The 20,871-nt window shown below is 38.7% G+C and overlaps 1 protein-coding gene across 1 annotated transcript in view; it reads right to left on the reverse strand.

Annotated features, from left to right (window-relative positions):
- Positions 1-19,581, reverse strand: part of VCPIP1 (valosin containing protein interacting protein 1) — a 28,666-nt gene extending 9,085 nt beyond the window's left edge. Inside the window, exons 1-2 of the mRNA XM_068983402.1 lie at positions 16,869-19,581; positions 7,021-7,107 (exon numbers count right to left, since the gene is read on the reverse strand). Of these exons, the coding sequence (XP_068839503.1) occupies positions 7,021-7,107; positions 16,869-19,581 (2,800 nt within the window). The remainder of the gene's footprint in view (positions 1-7,020; positions 7,108-16,868) is intronic.
- Positions 19,582-20,871: the final 1,290 nt, after the last annotated feature.

Genomic DNA, 20,871 nt, shown 5'->3' on the forward strand with positions numbered 1-20,871 from the left:
AGCCCATGAATTTGAATGAATCTGAAAAAAGAGCTGCAGAAGAGAAAGTCACAGAGACAATGTACACAGCATAATTCCATTTTTATAAAGTCCAAACAAAGCACTAAACATTGTAAGGTTAGATAACTATAAAAGTATTAAAACTAAATTTTCCATTCATCTCTGCATTTATCTCTGTATAAACATCTGCAAGGAAACTTACTACAGTTTAAGCAAATTAATTTTAAAACACCTTTCCAAACATAAACACTAGGAATATTAAAAGCTGATTTGTTATATTAGGCAATATGTCTGTTCAAACATAGATACAACCATCTATCTGTTAAGAATGGATTTGAAAGTAAGAAAATTATGTTCTTTTTTCAGTTTTTGGAGGGTAGTGGGTGTATGTTTCGGGGGTGAGGAGGGCATGTTACACTTTTGAGTCTTTGCTCATGGGATGAGGAAAATGATCTGTCAAACGAATCTGTCCTAAAAATACAGATAACATTTTACCACAAATATAAGATGAAATTATATTTGAAAGGTAAAATAATTTTCTGACGGTGGCCTATTTCAAATGGCTATGTGATGGTCAAAAAATAATTCTGCAAGTTACAGCTGGGATTAGCTAAGTAATTATTAGGTACCAGGCGTTGGCTAACTGCTTTATGTGCACAACCTCAGTTTACACTAGTCACAATCCCAAGATTATCACACCTGCTATACAAACAAAGACACTGAGGCTTAGAAATCACACTGGACTAAGCAGTAGAGCCAAAATTTGACGTTAGATGTTCTTACTCCAGAGCTCTAAACTACCTCCTAATAAGAACAAACACCGCAGGTAACATTTGAAAAAATATATATAATGACTCTACTGACATCTAACCCAAACAAAATTCACCCATTTTTAAGTGTACAGTTTATTTTTTTTTTTTTTAGTATATTCAGAGTTGTGTAACCATCACCACAATCACTTTTAGAATATTTTCATATTTCAGAAAGAAACCCTGAATGCGTTAGCAGTCCCTTCCATTTCCTTCCCCCATCCCATTCCTGGCTCCAGGCAACCACTGACATATTCTCTAGGTGGACCTATTCTGTCATTTATATGACTTTTCGTGTAAGTGAAATAATACAGTATATGGCCTTTTGTTTCTGGCTTGTTTCATATAGCATATTTTTAAGGTTCATCCATGTAGACTGTCGGAGAAGGCAATGGCATCCCACTCCAGTACTCTTGCCTGGAAAATCCCATGGATGGAGGAGCCTGGTAGGCTGCAGTCCATGGGGTCGAGAAGAGTCAGACACGACTAAGCAACTTCACTTTCACTTTTCACTTTCCTGCACTGGAGAAGGAAATGGCAACCCACTCCAGTGTTCTTGCCTGGAGAATCCCAGGGACAGGGGAGCCTGGTGGGCTGCTGTCTATGGGGTCGCACAGAGTCAGACACGACTGAAGCAACTTAGCAGCAGCAGTAGCAGCATGTAGACTGTACCAATACTTCATTCTTTCTACTGCCAAGTAGTATTTCGTTATATGTATATGCCACATTTTACTCATCTCATCATCAGCCGATAGACATTTGTATGCTTTCCACTTCTGACTATTGTGAATAATGCTATTATAAACATTTGTGTACCAGTTTTGTGTGGACAGTGTTCATTTCTTTCTGGTACACATGTGAAAGTGAATTGCTGGGTTGTACAGTAACTCCATCTTAAATCTTTTGAAGAAACTGCCAGACTTTCTCCCCAAGCAACTATACCATTTTACATTTCCACCACAATGTCCTTGCCAATAGATCTTATTATCTGTCTCTTTGACCACAGCCTTACTAGTGAGTGTAAAGTACTAGCTCATTGTGGCTTTGATTTGCAATTCCCTATGGTTAATGATGTTGAGCATCAGTGTATGTGCTTACTGGCTATTTATATATTTTCTCTGCTGCTGCTGCTGCTGCTAAGTCGCTTCAGTCGTGTCTGACTCTGTGCGACCCCAGAGATGGCAGCCCACCAAGCTCCCCCATCCCTGGGATTCTCTAGGCAAGATTACTGAAGTGGGTTACCATTTCCTTCTCCAATGCATGAAAGTGAAAAGTCAAAGTGAAGTCGGTCGTGTCCGACTCTAAGTGACCCCATGGACTGCAGCCTACCAGGCTCCTCTGTCCATGGGATTTTCCAGGCAAGAGTACTAGAGTGGGGTGCCATTGCCTTCTCCAATATATTTTCTCTGAATAATGTCTATTCAGAGTCTTTGCCCATTTTTAATCAGGTTGTGTGTCTTTTTACTGCTCAGTTCTTTATATTTTGTATACAAATCTATTACCTGATAGACAATATTCAAAATCTTCTCTCACTCTGTGGGTTATTTCACTTTCCTGTTGGTGTTCTTTGCAGCACAAAACTTTGCTTTTTATCTACTTTTTTCTTTTGTTGCTTGTACTTTTGGTGTCATATCTAAGATTTTGCCTAATCCAAAAGCAAGATGTTTTATGCCTCTGTCTTCTTCTAAGAGCTTTCTAGTTTTAGCACTTATACCCAAGTTTTTTACACATTTTGAGTTAATTTTGTATTTGGTGTGAGGCAGAGGTCAAACTTCATTACTTTACATGTGGATATTCAGCTGTCTCAGCACCATTTATTGATAAAACTATTCTTTCCCCCATTAAACTGTCTTAGCATCACAGCTAACATTTTTAAAATAATTTCAAACTGAAAACAAAAAACTATTTAGAAAACAATCAAGAGAATCATCCTCATACCACCCACCACAACCCTCCTACACACAAAAAACAACTGAGGGAAGTTATTTTCAGTTCTGTGAAAGACACTGCATAAGGACCCCAATTACTGGGGGCCTTATGATCAAATACAATTAAATAATAACTTAAAAAAAAACATGAACGGGTATCAATATATTTCAAAAGGTAGAAAGAAGTGACAGATGAAAAATTAAAAAGAAAAAGATGCTAGAAAAAAAGGGGGGGAGGCAGGGGGATGCTCAGAGAGAAATCTATAGCTTTAAATGATTATAGTAGAAAAACAAATTTTAGAATCAATAATCTAAGCTTCTACCTAAATAAGCTTGGAAGTACAAATTAAATCCAAAGCAAGCATAAGGAAGGAAAAGGTATACATAACAGCAGAAATCAATGAAAATGAAAATGAAATCAGAGAAAACCAATGAAACCAAAGTTGTTTCTTTGAAAAGATCAATAAACTGATAAATCATTAGCTGGACTGGTCAGCAAAACAAGAAAGGCAGAAACTGCCAATATCAGAAATGACAGAGCTATAGACCTTACAGACATTAAAAAGACAGTAAGACAGTATTATAAACAACTTCATGCCAATAAGACTACTAACTTAGATGAAATGGACAGATTTCTTACAGGCAAAACTAACAAAGCTTATTCAAGAAAGGGATTAACCTTAAGAGCACTTTATTAAAAAAAATTAAATTCACAGTTAAAAACTGTCCTATAAAGAAAACTCCAAGAACAGATGGCTTCACTGGTGAATTCTACCATTTAAGTAAAAAATAATATCAAAGCTATAACACTTCCCAGCTCTATTTTCTGAAGCCAGAATTACCCTGATTAAACAGTCATTACAAGAAAACAAGAAAATGAGATGGTTAGATGGCATTACCAACTCGATGGACTTGAGTTTAAGCAAGCTCCAGGAGCTGGTGATGGACAGGGAAGCCTGGCGTGCTGCAGTCCATGGGGTTGCAAAGAGTTGGACACAACTGAGCAACTGAACTGAACTGACAAGAAAACCATATACCAGTATGCCTCATGAATACGCTCACAAAAACACTCAACAAAATACTAGCTGTTGGAATCCAGAATGTGATGTTGGTTCAACATTCAAAAATAAATCAATGTAATTTACACTATCACCAAACTAAAGAGAAAAGCCTTAAAATGTTATTTCAATAGATGTAGGGAAAGACCATCTGATAATATTCAACATCCATTCACAATACTATGAAATCATTAATGAACTGATAAAGGGCATTTCTGAAAAACCTACAGGTTTGAATGCTTTCCCCCTTAGACCAGGAACAAGGCAAGAATATCTACTCTCAACCCAAAATACAGTAATCCAGACTGTGGTATTGGTGGAAGGAGAAACATACAGATCAACAAAACAGAAAAGAGATCCTAGAAATAGACTCACATGAATAGGTCAACTGATTGCTTTAAAAGTAACTTTACTGATTATATAATTCACCTTTTTCAAGTGTCTAATTCATGGTCAATTGATTTTTTAAGTGTCTAATTCATGGTCGATTGATGTTTGAATACAAGTATCCAATAATTCAGTGTATAAAGTATACCTTTTCCAACAAATGGTGCTGGAGCAACTACTGGATATGTACACACACACACACACACACAAAATGAACCTCATCTTATACCGTACAACATATTTAAAAAATCAATTCAAAATGGATCATATACCTACATATAAATTAAAACTATAAAACTTCCATAAGAAAATACAGAAGAAAATTTCTGTGACTTTGGATTAGGCAAAGATTTTTGGATAGGACACAAAAAGTATGAATCACAAAAGACTATTAAATTGGTTATCAAAATTATAAACCTTTGATATTCAAAAGATAATGCTGAAAGAATGAAAAGACAGGTTATAAACTGGGAGAAAATATATCCAAAATACTTATCTGATAAATGATGTGTGCCCAGAATATCTAAAGAACTCTCAAAACTCAATTTAAAAAAAATTTAAACCAATTTTAAAATGGGCCAAAAAATAACAAGATGCAAATAAGCACAGGCTTCCCTGGTGGCTCAGACGGTAAAGAATTCACCTGCAGTGTGGAAGACCTGGGTTTGGAAGATCCCCTGAAGGACGGCATGGCAACCTACTCCAGTATTCTTGCCTGGAGAATAATCCCCATGGGGTTGCAGAGTCGAACATGAGGGTCGACTAAGCACAGCACAGTACAAATAAGTACACAAAAAGATGCTCAGTATCAGTTATTAGAGAAATGCATTTTAAAACCATTATGAGAGAATAATATAAATCTATTAGAATAGTTTTAAAAATAAACACCAATACTACCAAGTGCTGAAGAATACAAAATGATCCAGTCACTTTGGAAAATGATCTGGAACTTTCTTATAAAGATGAGCATATACTTACCACATGACTCAGCAAACCCACTCCTAGGTATTTAGTATTTACCAAAGAAAACTGAAAACATCCGTTCACACAAAGACCTGTACGCAAATGTTTTCAGTGGCTTTCTTCACAGAAGCCCAAAACTAAAACCAAACTAAATGTCCTTCAACTGGTCATAGGATTTTTAAAATGTGATATATACACACAATGGAATACTACTCGGCAATAAAAAAATAAACAAAAATGAATAACCTATTAATATATGCAACCAGAGAGATGAATCTCAAGCATTACATTAAAAACTGAAATTAACAAAAATTTTTGGTCAAGAGGCAAGATGATAAATATTCTAGGTTTTGTAGACCATATAGTCTTTGTCACAACTATTCAACTCTGCCAGTGCACTGTGAAAGCAGTCCTATATAAGCATAAGAGTGGCTGTGTTTTAATAAACTTTATATACAATAGGCAGTGAGTCTGAAATAGCCCACAGGCAGTAGTCTGCCAACCCCCATGTTCAATCAAAAAGCCAGATACAAAAGATTAAACTATGATATGGCCCTATTTGTATGGTGATATGAAAAAGGAAAACAAATAGGGACAGAAATCAAATCAGTGGCTGTCAGGGCCTAGGGATAGAGGTAAGGGATTAATTAGAAGGGCACAAGGCAACTTTTTGGAATGGTAGAAATATTCTCTATCTTACGTGTAGTAGTGATTACATGACTGCATATGTTTGTCAAAATTCATATGCCCATGTACCTAAAAAGGGTGAATTTTATTATATGCAAATTATGTTTCAATTATCTTGTCAAAGAAAGAAAGGGAGGGAGGGAGAAAAGAAGCAAGCCAACTGGCCATTTTCTGGTCCCTGATTCAATAAATCAAAAGGAAAAAAAAAAACAACACTTTTTTTAAACAATCAAAAATCAAGGGAATTTAAATACTGCCTGGTGATATTTTTAAAAACTATTGTTCATATCTTTTAGATGTGATAATGGTATTAAGGTTAAAAAAACAGTTCTTACTTTTAGAAATACATACTGAAGTCTTACAGATGAAATTATGTCTGAGATTTATTCTAAAACAGTCCATTTGAGAGGGGATGGATAAAAATGTACTGATAATTACTGAACCTGGGTGGTAGGTAAATAGGGGTTCATTACATTATTCTTGCTACTTTTATATGTGTGAACATTTCTACAACAGCCAAATTGGGTTTTGTTTTTTAACAAGGAATAAAAAGTACATGAGAAAGAAAAAACATAAAATAGAGATTATGCACTTGGTCTAAAGAGGTCAGGTAGGTAAAAAAGTGAGAAAGCCAGACTGATAAAAGTCAGAAGCCAAAAGCATTCACATTAAATCTTTGAAAAAACATATGGTGTCTAAACATACACACTAGCAATCTCTCTCTTAACACCTTAAAACTCTGAAGATAACAGTTACACACTTGCACATATCTTTATAAACAATACATACACAATGTGAAAAGAAGTTATATATAAAGTGAATTATTTCCTAGACTCCAGAAAATACTGAGGTATATAGTAATCACAGTCCAACACAACAACAACAAAATGCTGCATTATCTGATTCTGGGATGGACACTAGCACTATAAATAAACTGGCCTCTAATTCCACAATTTAAATGAGAAAATATGAAAAAGAAAGTGATAGGAGATTTTTAGTAATATTATAGCAGAAAACAGTTGACCCTATCAGGATAATAATTCATTCTAACTAGGCAGCCTGATAAAGAAGAATATATACCCTAACACTGGAAATCATTTTAGAAGAATATTATCTGAACTTTCTTAAAACCTTATAATAGCTTGAGTGGAGATATTATCCAAGAATAAAATCAGAAAGCAACTATACCCATGGTTTTCTTCATAATATTGTAGAATACGCCACCCTGCTGGAACATGTGAGGAAGACCTTTTGCATAAGACCATACATCTTCTCCTGTAAAATAAAAAGATACAGTATTAGCAGAAAACCAGAGAGTTCAACCCAGGCTTGCTTTAATATGGATGAGCCTCAAACAGAGACTGTAAGGCAGATATTCTAAATGAGCAATGCAGTCTAGTATAACATATCATCCAGGGAGCAATGTGGAATGAGGGACTATGGCTCCTCTAAATGAGACAGCCATTGCCAAGTGCTGTCACAGAAGAATATAGGTCCAATGGTTCAAGAACAAATGGCATTTTAAGAGAAGCCAGAAATCCAAATTTCTAATGTCAATTCTCCCAGTTTTTAAACACAGGACCTAATTCAAAAATGACTTTAAAACTGCATGAGTCAATACTGGGCATATTAAACAAAATATACATGAAGACTCAATCCAGTTTAAAGTAAACCAGTATGCAACTATGGACTAGAACAACAGAAAAGGTTATAGAAAGATATTTATGTTTTAAAGTAGAATATAAAAAATATATTCTATATTTATGTTACAACTAATAAAAGCAGATGGAAAGGGCTAGGGAGTAAAGTAAATAGGTAGACTGAAGATAAGTAATTAATGTATTTTGTTGTTCCAAAGTTGACTTTTTAAAACAGACATTTGGTGGGGGGGGGGCGGAATGATGAGATTTAGAATAAGTATCAGAAGCCCACAAAATAGCCACAAGCAAACCACCATTTCACAGAAACATATTTTTCAAGAACACCCTTTGAAGTGCCTATTATCAATAAGAAGTTTCAAATAAAAAGTTAAGAATGATAACCACTATCCCGGAAGTTAACAAAGAATGGAAGGAACATAAAAGTTATTTTGGTTTGTGGAATATGGTTTTTGTGTGTGTGTGTGGTTTCATTATTTTCTAATCTGATAAAGTATATGTAGTACTGCTTTTATACTCAAGACTTTTTAAAGTTGATTTTTACTAGAAGATGATATTGTTGGATCTGAGCTTTGAATGGAGGTTATGATGATGTGAGTTAAGCATTCTGTACCTACAATCTCTCAGAGCTCTAACCCCTTCCCACATTCATAAAAAGGAATATGAAAATCTGCATGGGAGTTGGTGAAAGTATAAAGTTTAAAAGTATACAACAAAGCCTAAAATATATAAAAAGCCTCAGCACTTAGCATTTCCGTTAATTAGAACATTTACTTACACATAAACACTTCATTCACTAATGATACAGTGCAACCGGAATATGGCAATATTTAAGGGTGAACACAGAAGTTTAATTTAAAATTTTGAATATTAATAAGAACTGCCAAATATAGAACGTTAACAACTCTGTCAGAAGTTCTGACTGCTGAATTTATCATTGAACTTTACTTGGATTATTTCTCTGGTGGTAACCTTTCATTTAGTTATTATCAATGTTATCTTAAAGGTACTTAGTATTTTATAAAATACTCTAGGATATCGTCAAATATTCTAGAATATCAAAGCATATCAAAAATTTTATGGTAGCACTTAATTATTTGGTCCGAATCTAGAAATGAAGTGAAGCTGCTCAGTCGTGTCCTACTCTTTGCAACCCCATGGACTGTAGCCTACAAGGCTCCTCTGTCCAAGGAATTTTTCAAGCAAGAGTACTGGAGTGGGTTGCCATTTCCTTCTCCAGGGGATCTTCCCGACCCAGGGTCGGAATCTAAACAGGTGCCAAAATAATAAACTGCTCAGAACTGACCACCCAAATACTAGTAAGAAAAATGTGTCTTAGTACTACTTTATAAACCAGATGATTCCTTACTTAAGCAGGCAGAACTCTAAAAAGAAAGAATTCTACTGAAGTGCTTATCAACCCTGTGTTTTCATCATCTCCCTAAGGATTGTTTTTAGACATTATTTTCCTAATCTGCCTTCCTAATGACATCTGAATACTACAGACACACTGTTTATCCGGTATTATGTGTATATCCTACACTTGTTTCATTAAATAGAGTAAGATTTATTTTACCCTCCCCCAAGAACCAAGTTTCACCCCCTTCAGACTATATGGCCCCAGTAAGTATGCATACGCTATTGCTTTAAGGAAAGGATAGATACCATCTAAATTCCTCCCAGATGGCTCAAGTGGTAAAGAATCTCACTGAAATGCAAGAGCCTCAGGAGCTGCTGGTTCAATCCCTGCGTCAGGAAGATCCCCTGGAGGAGGAAATAGCAACCTGCTCCAGTATTCTTGCCTGGAAAATTCCACTGACAGAGAAGCCTGGCGGGCTACAGTCCATGGGAGCACAACAGTCAGACACAACTTAGCGACTAAACCACCACCACTCAGCTCTGAGCAGGTACCTCACATGGCTTCGTTTTCTCCTCACAACTGAGCCCTATTTCACAGAAGAGACAAGCTCAGAGAGTGTAAATCATTCTCCCAAGATCAAACAGCCATTAAGTGGCAAAGCCTCGGTTTGAATCCTGGGTACATTCTACAGCTTATACTCTTTCCACAGTTACTAAACCGTTGCTGCTGCTAAGTCACGTCAGTCGTGTCCGACTCTGTGCAGCCCCATAGACGGCAGCCCATTAGGCTCCTCCGTCCCTGGGATTCTCCAGGCAAGAACACTGGAGTGTGTTGCCATTTCCTTCTCCAATGCATGAAAGTGAAAAGTGAAAGTGAACTCACTCAGTCGGGTCCGACTCCTAGCCACCCCATGGACTGCAGCCTACTAGGCTCCTCAGTCCATGGGATTTGCCAGGCAAGAGTACTGGAGTGGGATGCCATTGCCTTCTCCGGACTAAACCGATACTAAAGGTCAATCATGTTAGAACAAATTTGGCATAACCATCAACACACTCTCTTCTTATAGAAACCTACAGCATCAACGACTGATTGGAAGAAAAAAAAGGCAAATTATTGCCTTTGGTGTTAATATATACACTTCCACTGAAGTCATGTTTGTTGTAAAAGAACCAAGGAAAGGGATTAGGGATCAGAAAGCAGGAACTGTGACAGAGCGTAAGTCTCCCATCAGCCATGGACAGTTCCGCATCCCTTCTAGAACTACCCTGGTTTAGGCCTGTCTCCTGCCTGAAGGGCTGCCACTGCCTCATCCTTGGTTTTCACTTTAATCTTCTTCTCCCCAAGTCCCTCCTCCACACAGCCTTAAGAGTTAAACCTTTAATGGTTCCCCCATACGATAAGGCAAAAGGTCTAGTCTCTTTTCATGGCATATAAGTCAGCCTAAGATTCCTTGTCCTCACTCTCACCTCACATCTCTCATTAAATCTTGATTTATACAAAGCAAACCACCAAAGTGCTCCATTTCCCCAAAGGCCAGTAATAGCTATGCATTCTTTAAAACTCAACTTAGGTGTCACTTCCTCTAGGATTCTTCAGTGGTGGGTAGGGAAGTTCCTTCCTTGCTGCTCCTGAACACCACAGCCCTGGTCACAAGGCAGGTTGAACTAACTTTTCTGTTTCCCTTTCTATATCAGAAGCTTTTCAGAGTCAGGAAAAGGTCAGTGGCCCATTTGACTTTCTACTTCCAAGGCCTGGCACAATGCTGCAGAGACAGGAGCACTTAGAATTCATGTAATGAATACATAGTATAAATGAGGCTTTTTCTTTTAATAATGCCTGAGAGGAGTCCATGAAAAAACTTAGCTTAAGCACTATAATGACAACTCTTCTATAATGCTATCTGGATAAAATGTTAACTAATGGTACTATCTGTATACTTCTTCATGAATTTAATAAAATCATGGCAAAAACAAAGGTAAAGACTTTTAGGTACAAACTTGGAGTTAAAAAATAAACAAATCACAGTAATGTAACGTATATCATGGTAACTATAGTTAATAATACTGTATTTGAAAACTGCTAAAAGAGTAATCTCTAAAAAAAAAAAAGCGGGGGAGGGGGCATGAATAGAATTACTTTCTACCATTTCACTGGAAAGCAAATTCTTAGAGGAGAGTACTAGTCTCATAAAGCATCTACCAAATGTTAATTCATATTCTTCTGATAGCCTCCACTTATTTTATTTTAATTCAGCTCCTTCTTCATAGTACAATAGTAAAATACTTACATTGAACATACTGTGCATAACTGTACAAAAAAAGACTATAACACAACCATAGAAAACCTCTGTTCATACCCTGTCTTCCTCAAATCCTTCCTAGTAATTTTTTTTTTCCTAATAATCTTAATTCTCCCACCTGACAGTAATTATTATATATGGCAGTGATAGTATGGATGATTTTCCCTTTGGTTGTCTAATTTTCTTCCTCTTTAAAAAGAAATAAAAATTTTAAAGAATGTTAAAATAAATAATTTTTTAAATGATTTTTTTCTAGATTTTAGAAAAAAAATCAGTTAATCACTAACAACAAAATAATGAAGCTAAAAGTGAGTTTAAAAGGTTATCATTCCAATTTTCTAACTTTAGATATTTAAAAAGGCAATTTGAAGTTTCTACTTGGCAATTTATAAAGCAAGTAAGATTTTAAAATCTAACATATATGTGAAAGTTATTAAAATAAGAAAAACAAAATCAATTTTGAAATACTATTTACAGTCCCCCCTCCCCAAATATCTAAGTTAATTCTGAACTCGAATACCTATTACCATAAAACAAACTGACCAAAATGTACATTTAAACTAGGAACTTGGGGCTGTTTCTACTAGAAAAAATTCTAAAGGTGTTCATTAGCTGAAAAAGTTGTTGCCATCTCTCTACCCTTCCTGCAGATTCTGCCATCTACAATTGTCTCTACCTTGGTGGCTCAGAGGTTAAAGTGTCTGCCTCCAATGCGGGAGACCCGGGTTCGATCCCTGGGTCAGGAAGATCCCCTGGAGAAGGAAATGGCAACCCACTCCAGTATTCTTGCCTGGAGAATCCCATGGATTGAGGAGCGTGGGGGCTGTAGTCCATGGGGTCACAAAGAGTTGGACACGACTGAGTGACTTTACTTACTGAAAGAAAAGTGGAAGTGAAGTTGCTCAGTCCTGTCCCACTCTTTGCAGCCCCATGGACTATAGCCAAACAGGCTCCTCCATCCATAGGATTTTCCAGGCAAGAATACTGGAGGGGGTTACCATTTCCTTCTCTAAAGGATCTTCCCGACCCAGGGATCGAACCTGGGTCTCTCGCATTGTAAGCAGATGCTTTACCACCCACCATCTACCTTACCAACTGTCAAAACCATTTCTAAGAAAGGCATGCTTGTTTCTCTCCTTGTATTCAGTCCCTTATGCGTGTCTCAGTGTAATCATCAGCATTAAAAGATATATTTATCACACACATACATGCACACAAACCTAACTGTGTGGAAACACAAACATACAGAGTCTGAGTCTCTGGGGAGTAAGAGAACTATTGTATTCTACTCCCTACATAAATGAGTTCTTTGAATTTTTAAAAGTAATATTATCTTATAATTGAAAAAATATGAAGAAAAAAAGAAATAGAATCATGTTTAACTTAATCTTCAAATTAATTATAAAAATCACCATTTATAATATACATATTTACCTTAAGATACATCTATATGCATTCCTTTTATTCAATTTTATAACTGTTCCCCCATTAGAAATATGCTGTTTATAAATAAATTAGAAAAGTTATCTGATAGTATGTTAAGAATAGATGCATTAAGTAATATCTAGATTTGAAAGTGTCCTTCACCCAATATTTGAAGAAAAAATTCAAGAAGCCATAATGATATTCAGACTCCAAGTCATCTTAAAAATAAGTGTCTGAATACCAGATGTGATTCTGAAAATACCCAAGGCAGCTACCACATCAAGAAGTACTATGAAATTATGAAAAACTGTGTAAAAAAAAAAAGAAGCTGTGTAATTTAAACTTGTATATTAAAAACTCATGCCATTCTTTCAGGAAGATAGAAAGTAGTTTCTCACCTCCTGAAAGGATGCTAATCTTCGCAGTAAAGTGGAGTACATATAACAAGTAGCTTAATTCCATCAAAGCAACTCTGACAACGTATGTATAAAACTCCCATAAAACTGACCAACTGTTTTTCACAAATCTGTCTTTATCTCTTGAAAAAGAAAATTAATGAAAAGTTTTGTGGAATATAATACTAAAAAAAAAAGAAATTAGCCTAGTATTTACAGTGGATAATGTACTGTCTGTCATATCTACCACAAAAAGCTGGCCTATAAGAAAATTTAATTACATATTTTGAAAAGCCAGCGTTAGAGTCACTCACATATTGTATAAATAATGAAGAGAACAGTGTAAAAAACTGTTTTATAACATCCAAGTGGTCTGGATAAAGAAGATTAAAATCTGTGAAATATTACAGGTAAGAACACTGTTATTCCTTTTTTAACTAATGTTAATCATTAGATTCAAAGTGCCAAGTTCCATGAACTGAGCAAAAGACTGATGCACTCACTTACTGTTTTTATACAAATAATAGATATAAATTCTATTTAATAAATATCCTACTTAAAAAAACAATACAGAAACCTCATGTCTCTGGCTATCAAGAAGTCAGCCTATTTAATGAGGATACACAATCGTTATACACACATATACACATATATATCTTATATCTTTATAGCTTTCATCAACAGGTCTCCAGCTTCCTTTTTCTCTAAATATAAAAATTATAAATCAAAGCTATAAAAGTATGGGAAGTCCTCAGTTGAGACCCTACAGGTAAATTTACGGAAGGCAAGGATCATGTGTGATTTATCTTTGTATCTACAGCACAGTCTCTAGCTCATAGCAAACATTTTGCTGAAAGAATCTGCATTCATTCATTCAACAAGCAGGTACTTAGCACCTAGTAAGTGTGACGGCCAGTACTAGGTGATAGGGTAGTAAGTAAACCAACATATAAAATCAGGAAAACTTGTAACAGGTGCTATGAGGGAGATGAACAGGGTGCCATAACAGAGGGAACCTACTTGGAGTGGCTTAGCAAAGGTCTCTGAAACCCTTACCCCTGGGTAAGGTGGTCAGGAGGAAACCTCTTTTAAGAAAGTGGTATCAAACCTTAACCTAAATGAGAAGGAGCCAGCTATTTGAACAGCAGAAAGCTTGATGAGCTATTTGCTAAACTAACACACAGTAATTCACAATTTCTGCACTTTGAAATTACAATTTTCTTAGTAAACCCTGTCATTTCCCATTTTCCAGCCCTCTCCAATCTAAACATCAAGAGTTGCCAGCACTCATTCACATAAGGTTGTGCGTACTTACTTAGCTATCCCCATACTGAGATTTTTTACAAACATAACACTTTTAAGAAAATCTTCCCAGGAATTCCCTGGCAGTAATGTGGTTAGGACTCCATGCTTCCACTGCCGAGGGCATAAATTCAATCCCTGGTTGGGGAACTAAGATTCCACAAGCCCCACAGCATGGCCAAATAAAGAGAGTATCTTCTACATAATTCAAATAGAGTTATGAGAGAATTAGAGGTAGAAAACTAATCCTTACAGAGGGACTAATATATGGGCCAGGCACTATTTTTGTACTTTAAAGCAGAAAGTCAAGTAATACCACCATGAAATTAGCAAAGCATTACGCTTAAATTCTGTGTCAGGAGTAGAAATGGGAGAGTTAATGAAATGTGTGGGTTTTTAAGGGCAGCAACATAAATGCCAGAGGTGGAAAGAGAAGAGATCATTAACAAGAAGACATCATCTTAGTCAATTCCTCGCAGTCCACAGTCCAGTACTCAGACACTAAGGTCCAGAAACCTCAAGTCAAACTCAAAAAGTGACTAACTGTAAACAAGAATTATATTTTACTGATTTTCATTATGAAATAGAAATATATTATTATGCTGGCCAGAATTTTAGACTACTGATCATAATCTCACTGGTGCCACTGCATTTTTAATCTCCATGGAGAACACAACCTCCAAATGAATATAAGCCTCACCTCACTGTCACCTCCACATCAATACTTACATCAGGAAGCTAAACGAGTGATTAGACTAGAAGTTGATGACTATGGAATCGGTAAAGGGATACAGATTTTTCAGCCAGGCCACGGTGAGGACTGATCAAACAGTATGTCCCTCAAAAGAGATTACCTTTCAGTTACCAGAATTTTCATGAGCCCGAGTTGACACATCTTTCTCCTTTGTACAGCACTGTATAAACAGTGCCAAATTCTGCTTTTCAACTGTTTTTCAATGTTCAATGCTGACCATCCATTCCATTTCTGCTGACATAGCCTTTCTTTAGCTATGTTAATGTCATCTATTTAATTCAATCAAAAAACTTCCAAAGTGCCTACTACCTGCCGGGCACTATACAAGGTGCTGAGCATCCAAGGCTGGCTATGAGCCACATCCTCTTCTATTGAGAAAGACCTCTCTTCCTGACCAATCTATGACCTGGAGATTACTGGTTTTCTTAAAATGTCCCTTCAGCATACATCTAAGTTTACCCATTCTGTGCTGGTATTATTTAATTTACAGAGTTCTGGGAGTACATAACTGTTACCTAAGTATCAGCTACAAGAGGTAATCCTGTGTATAGGAAGCAACTGAAGGCCTGAGCAGTTAAGCAGCTTGCCTAAAACCACTAAGTTAATAAGTACTGAAGCCAGAATTCAAATTGTAGGACTTTGTGACTCCAGAAATCAGTCTTTTCCTTTACTCCACACAGTCTCCAAGAAACTAAAAACTCTTAAAAGACAGAAAAACGTAAAGTGCCCCTAGTAAGTACATTTCTTGACATATCCCCCAATTCAATAATTAAGTCTGATAAAATAAAGTCAGCAATATTAAGCTATAAACTGGCATAGATAGATCCCCTATTAATAGATTCCCTATTAACTAGGCCCCCAAACTTAAGCCAGAAATAAATTATCTTCATTTTGGAAGGTCAAGGCCCAATTCACTGATATTTAGTACTCTTAGAAAAGACAAAAAAAACCCAGATCACTTTTTTACTTGAAAGATATCATCTCAGCAAAAATAAGGCCCCTCTAATATGTAATATATTTCAGTTTTACTTCTACTTTACGCCTCAATAAAACATACTAACAGTAATTTAAAAACAGATTAGCCAATAAAAATAATGTAAAAAGTACACCATTGGATCATTTCCCAAATCATTTAAAACTTTAAATCACCTATTTGGTTGACAATATATTTTTCTTTATGTTGAATTATTAATAAGAAATGCTTAAGGAATCCCATTAACATCTACCTCTGTTTATTATGTTTTTCATCAGTTATAATATAATAGTTCATTATAACTGATGGCAAAGAGTCACCGAGCAAATTACTTAAAACACAAATCCCAATGTACAAATAAGAAAAAGCTGATGGGATTGGGAAAGGGAGAACAGGAAATGGATAAGAAATTATTAGGTGGGAGTGCAATGAGCATGTAACCCAGAAACTGCAATTCATCAAACAGGAAGTCCTGAAATCACATGACATACAGGAAAATGAAATTTAAAAATAAATGACAAGGGACAAGGTGTGCACGCTCGAAACAGCCAAAGGGGTAAAAAATGGAAAAGGCTGTAAATGGAGTTATTACACTACGATTTTTAAAAAATAACAAGCAATACATTATACTTAAATAATCTGGTGACAGTAAGGGACTACTTTCACTTTCTTAGTTATGTTTTCCCAGTATTTACTCAACAGAGAATCACACTAACATCTATCCACTGTCAAAAAACGAAAGAAAAGAATTTTCTTCTAAAATATATAATGTTTTTACACTGACCAGATTTTTTTCCACAAAGACATGAGAAAAACTCAGTATATTACATTTACAGTTATGAAACACCATCTGAGTTAAGCTGATCTTACCCATTAACGTTGCTAAAAGACACAAGGAGTACATTTCTTTGTCAGCTTGCTCCTGAAGCTCCTTAGATGACAGCCTGCTGGCGACAGCACTATCTTCTGGTTTCACAGTGTGGGCCGAGTGGGCAGCAGCAGACTGACCCCCTTCGGCTTTACTTTTCAGAATCTCGATTGTGATTCTGTCACCATGCTGTAAAGGAACTGGCTCCTTTTCCATTCCTGCCTGGGGTGGCATTAACTCTTTAGGAGGAAAGCCATATCGAATACACTGTAAATATGGCGGAATGTTGAATTCTCTGGCTATGCTTTCCTGAAGTTCAAAAAAGGTTGTTGAAGACTTAAGTGTAACCATGGACTGCCGTCCGTCATTAGTTGTGATTCGGATCTTTTTCTCCTTAGAAGTGGTTGGCGAATAGGGAGCCTTGGTAGGGGTGGCAGGTGCAGAGGATGGGCCATCACGAACAGTACTGGGAGATACAGTCCTGGGCTGCCCCTTCTGTTCTTGTTTTAACTTCTCTGTTTTCCGTTTCTGCATTACAGAAGCCTGTTCCGCAATATTCTGTTGAATAGTTCTTTCAGTTTTACTCATGTTTAACTCCTCCTTGTGCAAAGTTTTTGCTTTCTGTCCAGTAAGAATAATTTTAGTTGGGAGCGGGGACTCCGACTCTTGTCCTTGTACATCTCCAAATCTTTGGGCATGAGCACCATCTATATTTACAGGAGTATAATCATCAGGATTCTTTTTGGCAGTCTGATGCAATATAGTGTGGACAACTTTCTGAACTAAGATTTCACTCCCGAATTCACCTGGAAAGTGCTTGGTAACAAGTTTCATCGCAACGTCATACACATTGCTATTCAAAGATGCATCACTTTCATACTGGAACCAATACACTGTTTCTCGGACCACTCTTCCACCCCATTCCAAAGTAATAGGAAAAGCTTCTGGTAGATTGTCATACTCTTTCCCATCCCAAAAATGTTTGAATCCACAACCACATTTGCCACCAGTGGACCTGGAATTAGTTCTGTCCCCATCCAAATACACAATAGACCCATCTCCTCTAACTCTTCGCACAGATGTGCCATGGCACCAATTACAAGCTGTAAGGTTACTCAAGCCGTAGTCTGGTACCAGGACATCTCGCACTGAATCATATGAGCAAACCAAATTGTTCAAGGGAAAGCTATAATTTTTGTCAGGCCTCAGCTGTCCATGAGTACTTTTTGCCAAGTTATACAGTTTCCCTCCCGGAGCCAACCACTCTGGAGGAACATGAAGTTCAGAAAGGGCACCACAGAGCAAACATTTGTGAAGGCGATTATCCATTACTGCTTTTTTAGCAGCTGCTGTGACTTCTTCAGGCTGAACTCCTATCACCCCGGTCCTCCTGTAGAAATACTGATGGACATCAGCCACCAAACTAGGATGGATACCGTGCTTGTCCATAAAGACTTCTTCCATAGCAGCAACAAGCCGAAGTAAGTATTTATCCTGCAAACTTCTGTCTCCTCCAATAACGCAACCACCATCCTCCTCAAGTTTGATGTACTTCTTAATGAGGTCCTGAGGCACACCCCATGCTTTAGGAAGCAAATTCATAGGCAGTTTGGGCAAAGCAGCCCCTTTTATGCCTACCAACGGGATATAATGGTTTCTACCAGAGCTACTCCAAGCGATACAGATTGGTTTGTTCAAATGACCATCTCTGCCGGTGCACTTCTCTGCAGGGATGAGGCCTGGCAGAAAGGTGGCTGAATAATCACCAGAGCTTCTCATGCCACTGAGCGAATCTAACAAAATAATAGGGCGATGAAGCACATTGGCGAGGCCAAATATGTGGATGTTCCGCAGACCCAAGGGAACCCCCTCAGGCGGTACAAACAGAGGGTCACACTCGTTGATAATGTCCTCCCACTCAGCAGCATCAATGAAGTCATGGAACAGCGCTTGATACCGGGCCAAGTGCTGCTGGAAGTGCTGTTTAAGATTCTCTCTCAAGGCATGCCAGAAGAGCTCCCGGCCCACTAGGGCCCGGGACACAGCATGCACCAGGCAGTGCCCGTCCCCGTCCACATGCACGGGAATGAGGCATTCCTGACTTTTATTGGCCCGCTTGATGTCCTCGAGGGTGTCATGCAAATACAGGAGGCTTCCGGAGCGGTCCTTGCCGTAGCCCACCGTGTTGACATGCTCCGGTTCGATGAGGAAGGCGCGGTCACCCAGCAAAGCGCAATCGAACAGCTCGCCCTGGTTCATGTCCCGGAGCAACTTAGCCCGGCCAGTCTGTTTGTCCATTCCGTAGCGAGCTAATATGGGCGACAGCAGTTTGCAGTGGTAGTTTGAAAGGCCCATCACCTTTACCAGTTCCGTGTTCTTCTTGGGTGCCCCCGTCACCCCGAGCAGCGCGTTCCGCAGCAGGTTGTGAAGCACTACGTCCGGGTCGGTCACCTCCTCCACCCCCAGCAGCTGTTGCTGCTCGTGCCGCTGTCCGCACTCGGTACACTCGATGCTGACGGAACCGGAGGCCGGGAAGAACAGACGCGCCTGGCACTTCGGATCCGGGCAGCTCCCGGAAAGGATTCTCCGGTCTCTCCGCTTCGAGAGCCCCCCCGGAGTCGCCGCCGCCGCCGCTGCCAGAGACGGCGGAGTCTGCGGAGCCTCTGGGGGAGGCGGCGGCGGCGGCAGCGGAGGCGGCGGCGGCGGCTGAGACATAGCTCTCGGCTCTCGAGTCTCGCTCCGCGTCCCAAGCGACCCTCAAAGGCTCATAGCCCAGACCCCCGCCGGCCCGACTCGGTCTCGTCCAGGCCCAGGGCGAATCACTTTCCTTTCCCTACCAGCTCCTCCTCCTCCTAAGCGAAGGCGGAAGCGCCGGACGTTGTTTCTCTTCTTACTTCTCCACTGCCGTAGCCGTTGCCCCGAACGTAACGGCCACCACCCTACCCCGCACTCACACTCACTCACTCTCGCTCTCTCTCCCTCAGACACACAGACATACACGCCCTCCCTGAGACTGCGCAGGCGCAGCTTTCACTCTGCCCTCTGGGAATTAGAGTCTTTCAGCCTTTCGCCTGGCCATCAAGTACTAGGAGCTTGGGTCCACAAAGAACTACAAGTACCGTGAGGCAAAGCGGTTCGGTGCCCGGAGAGAGGAGGAAGAGGAAAGCAATAGGAATGGGGGCAGACAGGAAGAGACTCACTCACGTTGTCTTCCGGAAGTTGTAGTTCTAGCTCAATCTCTTTTGTCGTCGTCCCCATTCTAAGGCCCAAGCGAAATGAGTATGAGAGACCACATTTCCTAGGATGCCCTGCGGTGCGACCAAGCTCACTTCCCCCTTAGGCGGAGGGAAGGATGCAGGGAAGCTTGGTTAAAAACAGAGTTAAAGGGAATGGGTGTCGGAAGCAGAGGGTCTGAAGTTCACGACTCCTAGAAGGGGAGGGGAATGAAAGGCTCTCAGTGAAGAAGGTACAGTAAATAAATGTCCAGCGACATGGCGGGCTGGGAAGCTGAGTGAAATGGTCTAATCAAGGCTGGAGGTCATGAGAGAAAAAGGCGGAGAATAGTGAATTGATTCTCGGAGTGTTACTTAATTTTTTTCTGTCACACTCCTTTCTTCTCATTCCCGCCTCTATTACAAGCCGCTGAGGCTATTGAGTCCCCTTTACTGCCTTCCCTCCCCCGCCATTGGGAAGCACAGGCGCCATTTGTTTCCTCGTTCCATGTACGTCTTTGCAGTTTACAGTGCAAATAAAAATACCTTGGATGTGTACAGAATTTAAGTACATATCCAAAGTCTTTTAAGTAGTTTTGTTTGCTCCTTACCCTCAGAGAGTAATAACGGCTATCATTTATTACGTTCTTGGTATATGTTTGTCATAGCATTTACATACACGATAACATTTGATCTTCATATGTTGCTCCAATACTTGGGCAACCTTGCTAGGAAACACTTCCGAAAAGGAAATGACTTGCTCAAGTTCAGGAGCTCTCAGGCCTTGGTCTGT

The sequence above is a fragment of the Capricornis sumatraensis genome, chromosome 11, assembly GCF_032405125.1.
Source record: "Capricornis sumatraensis isolate serow.1 chromosome 11, serow.2, whole genome shotgun sequence".
Taxonomy (NCBI): Eukaryota; Metazoa; Chordata; class Mammalia; order Artiodactyla; family Bovidae; genus Capricornis; species Capricornis sumatraensis.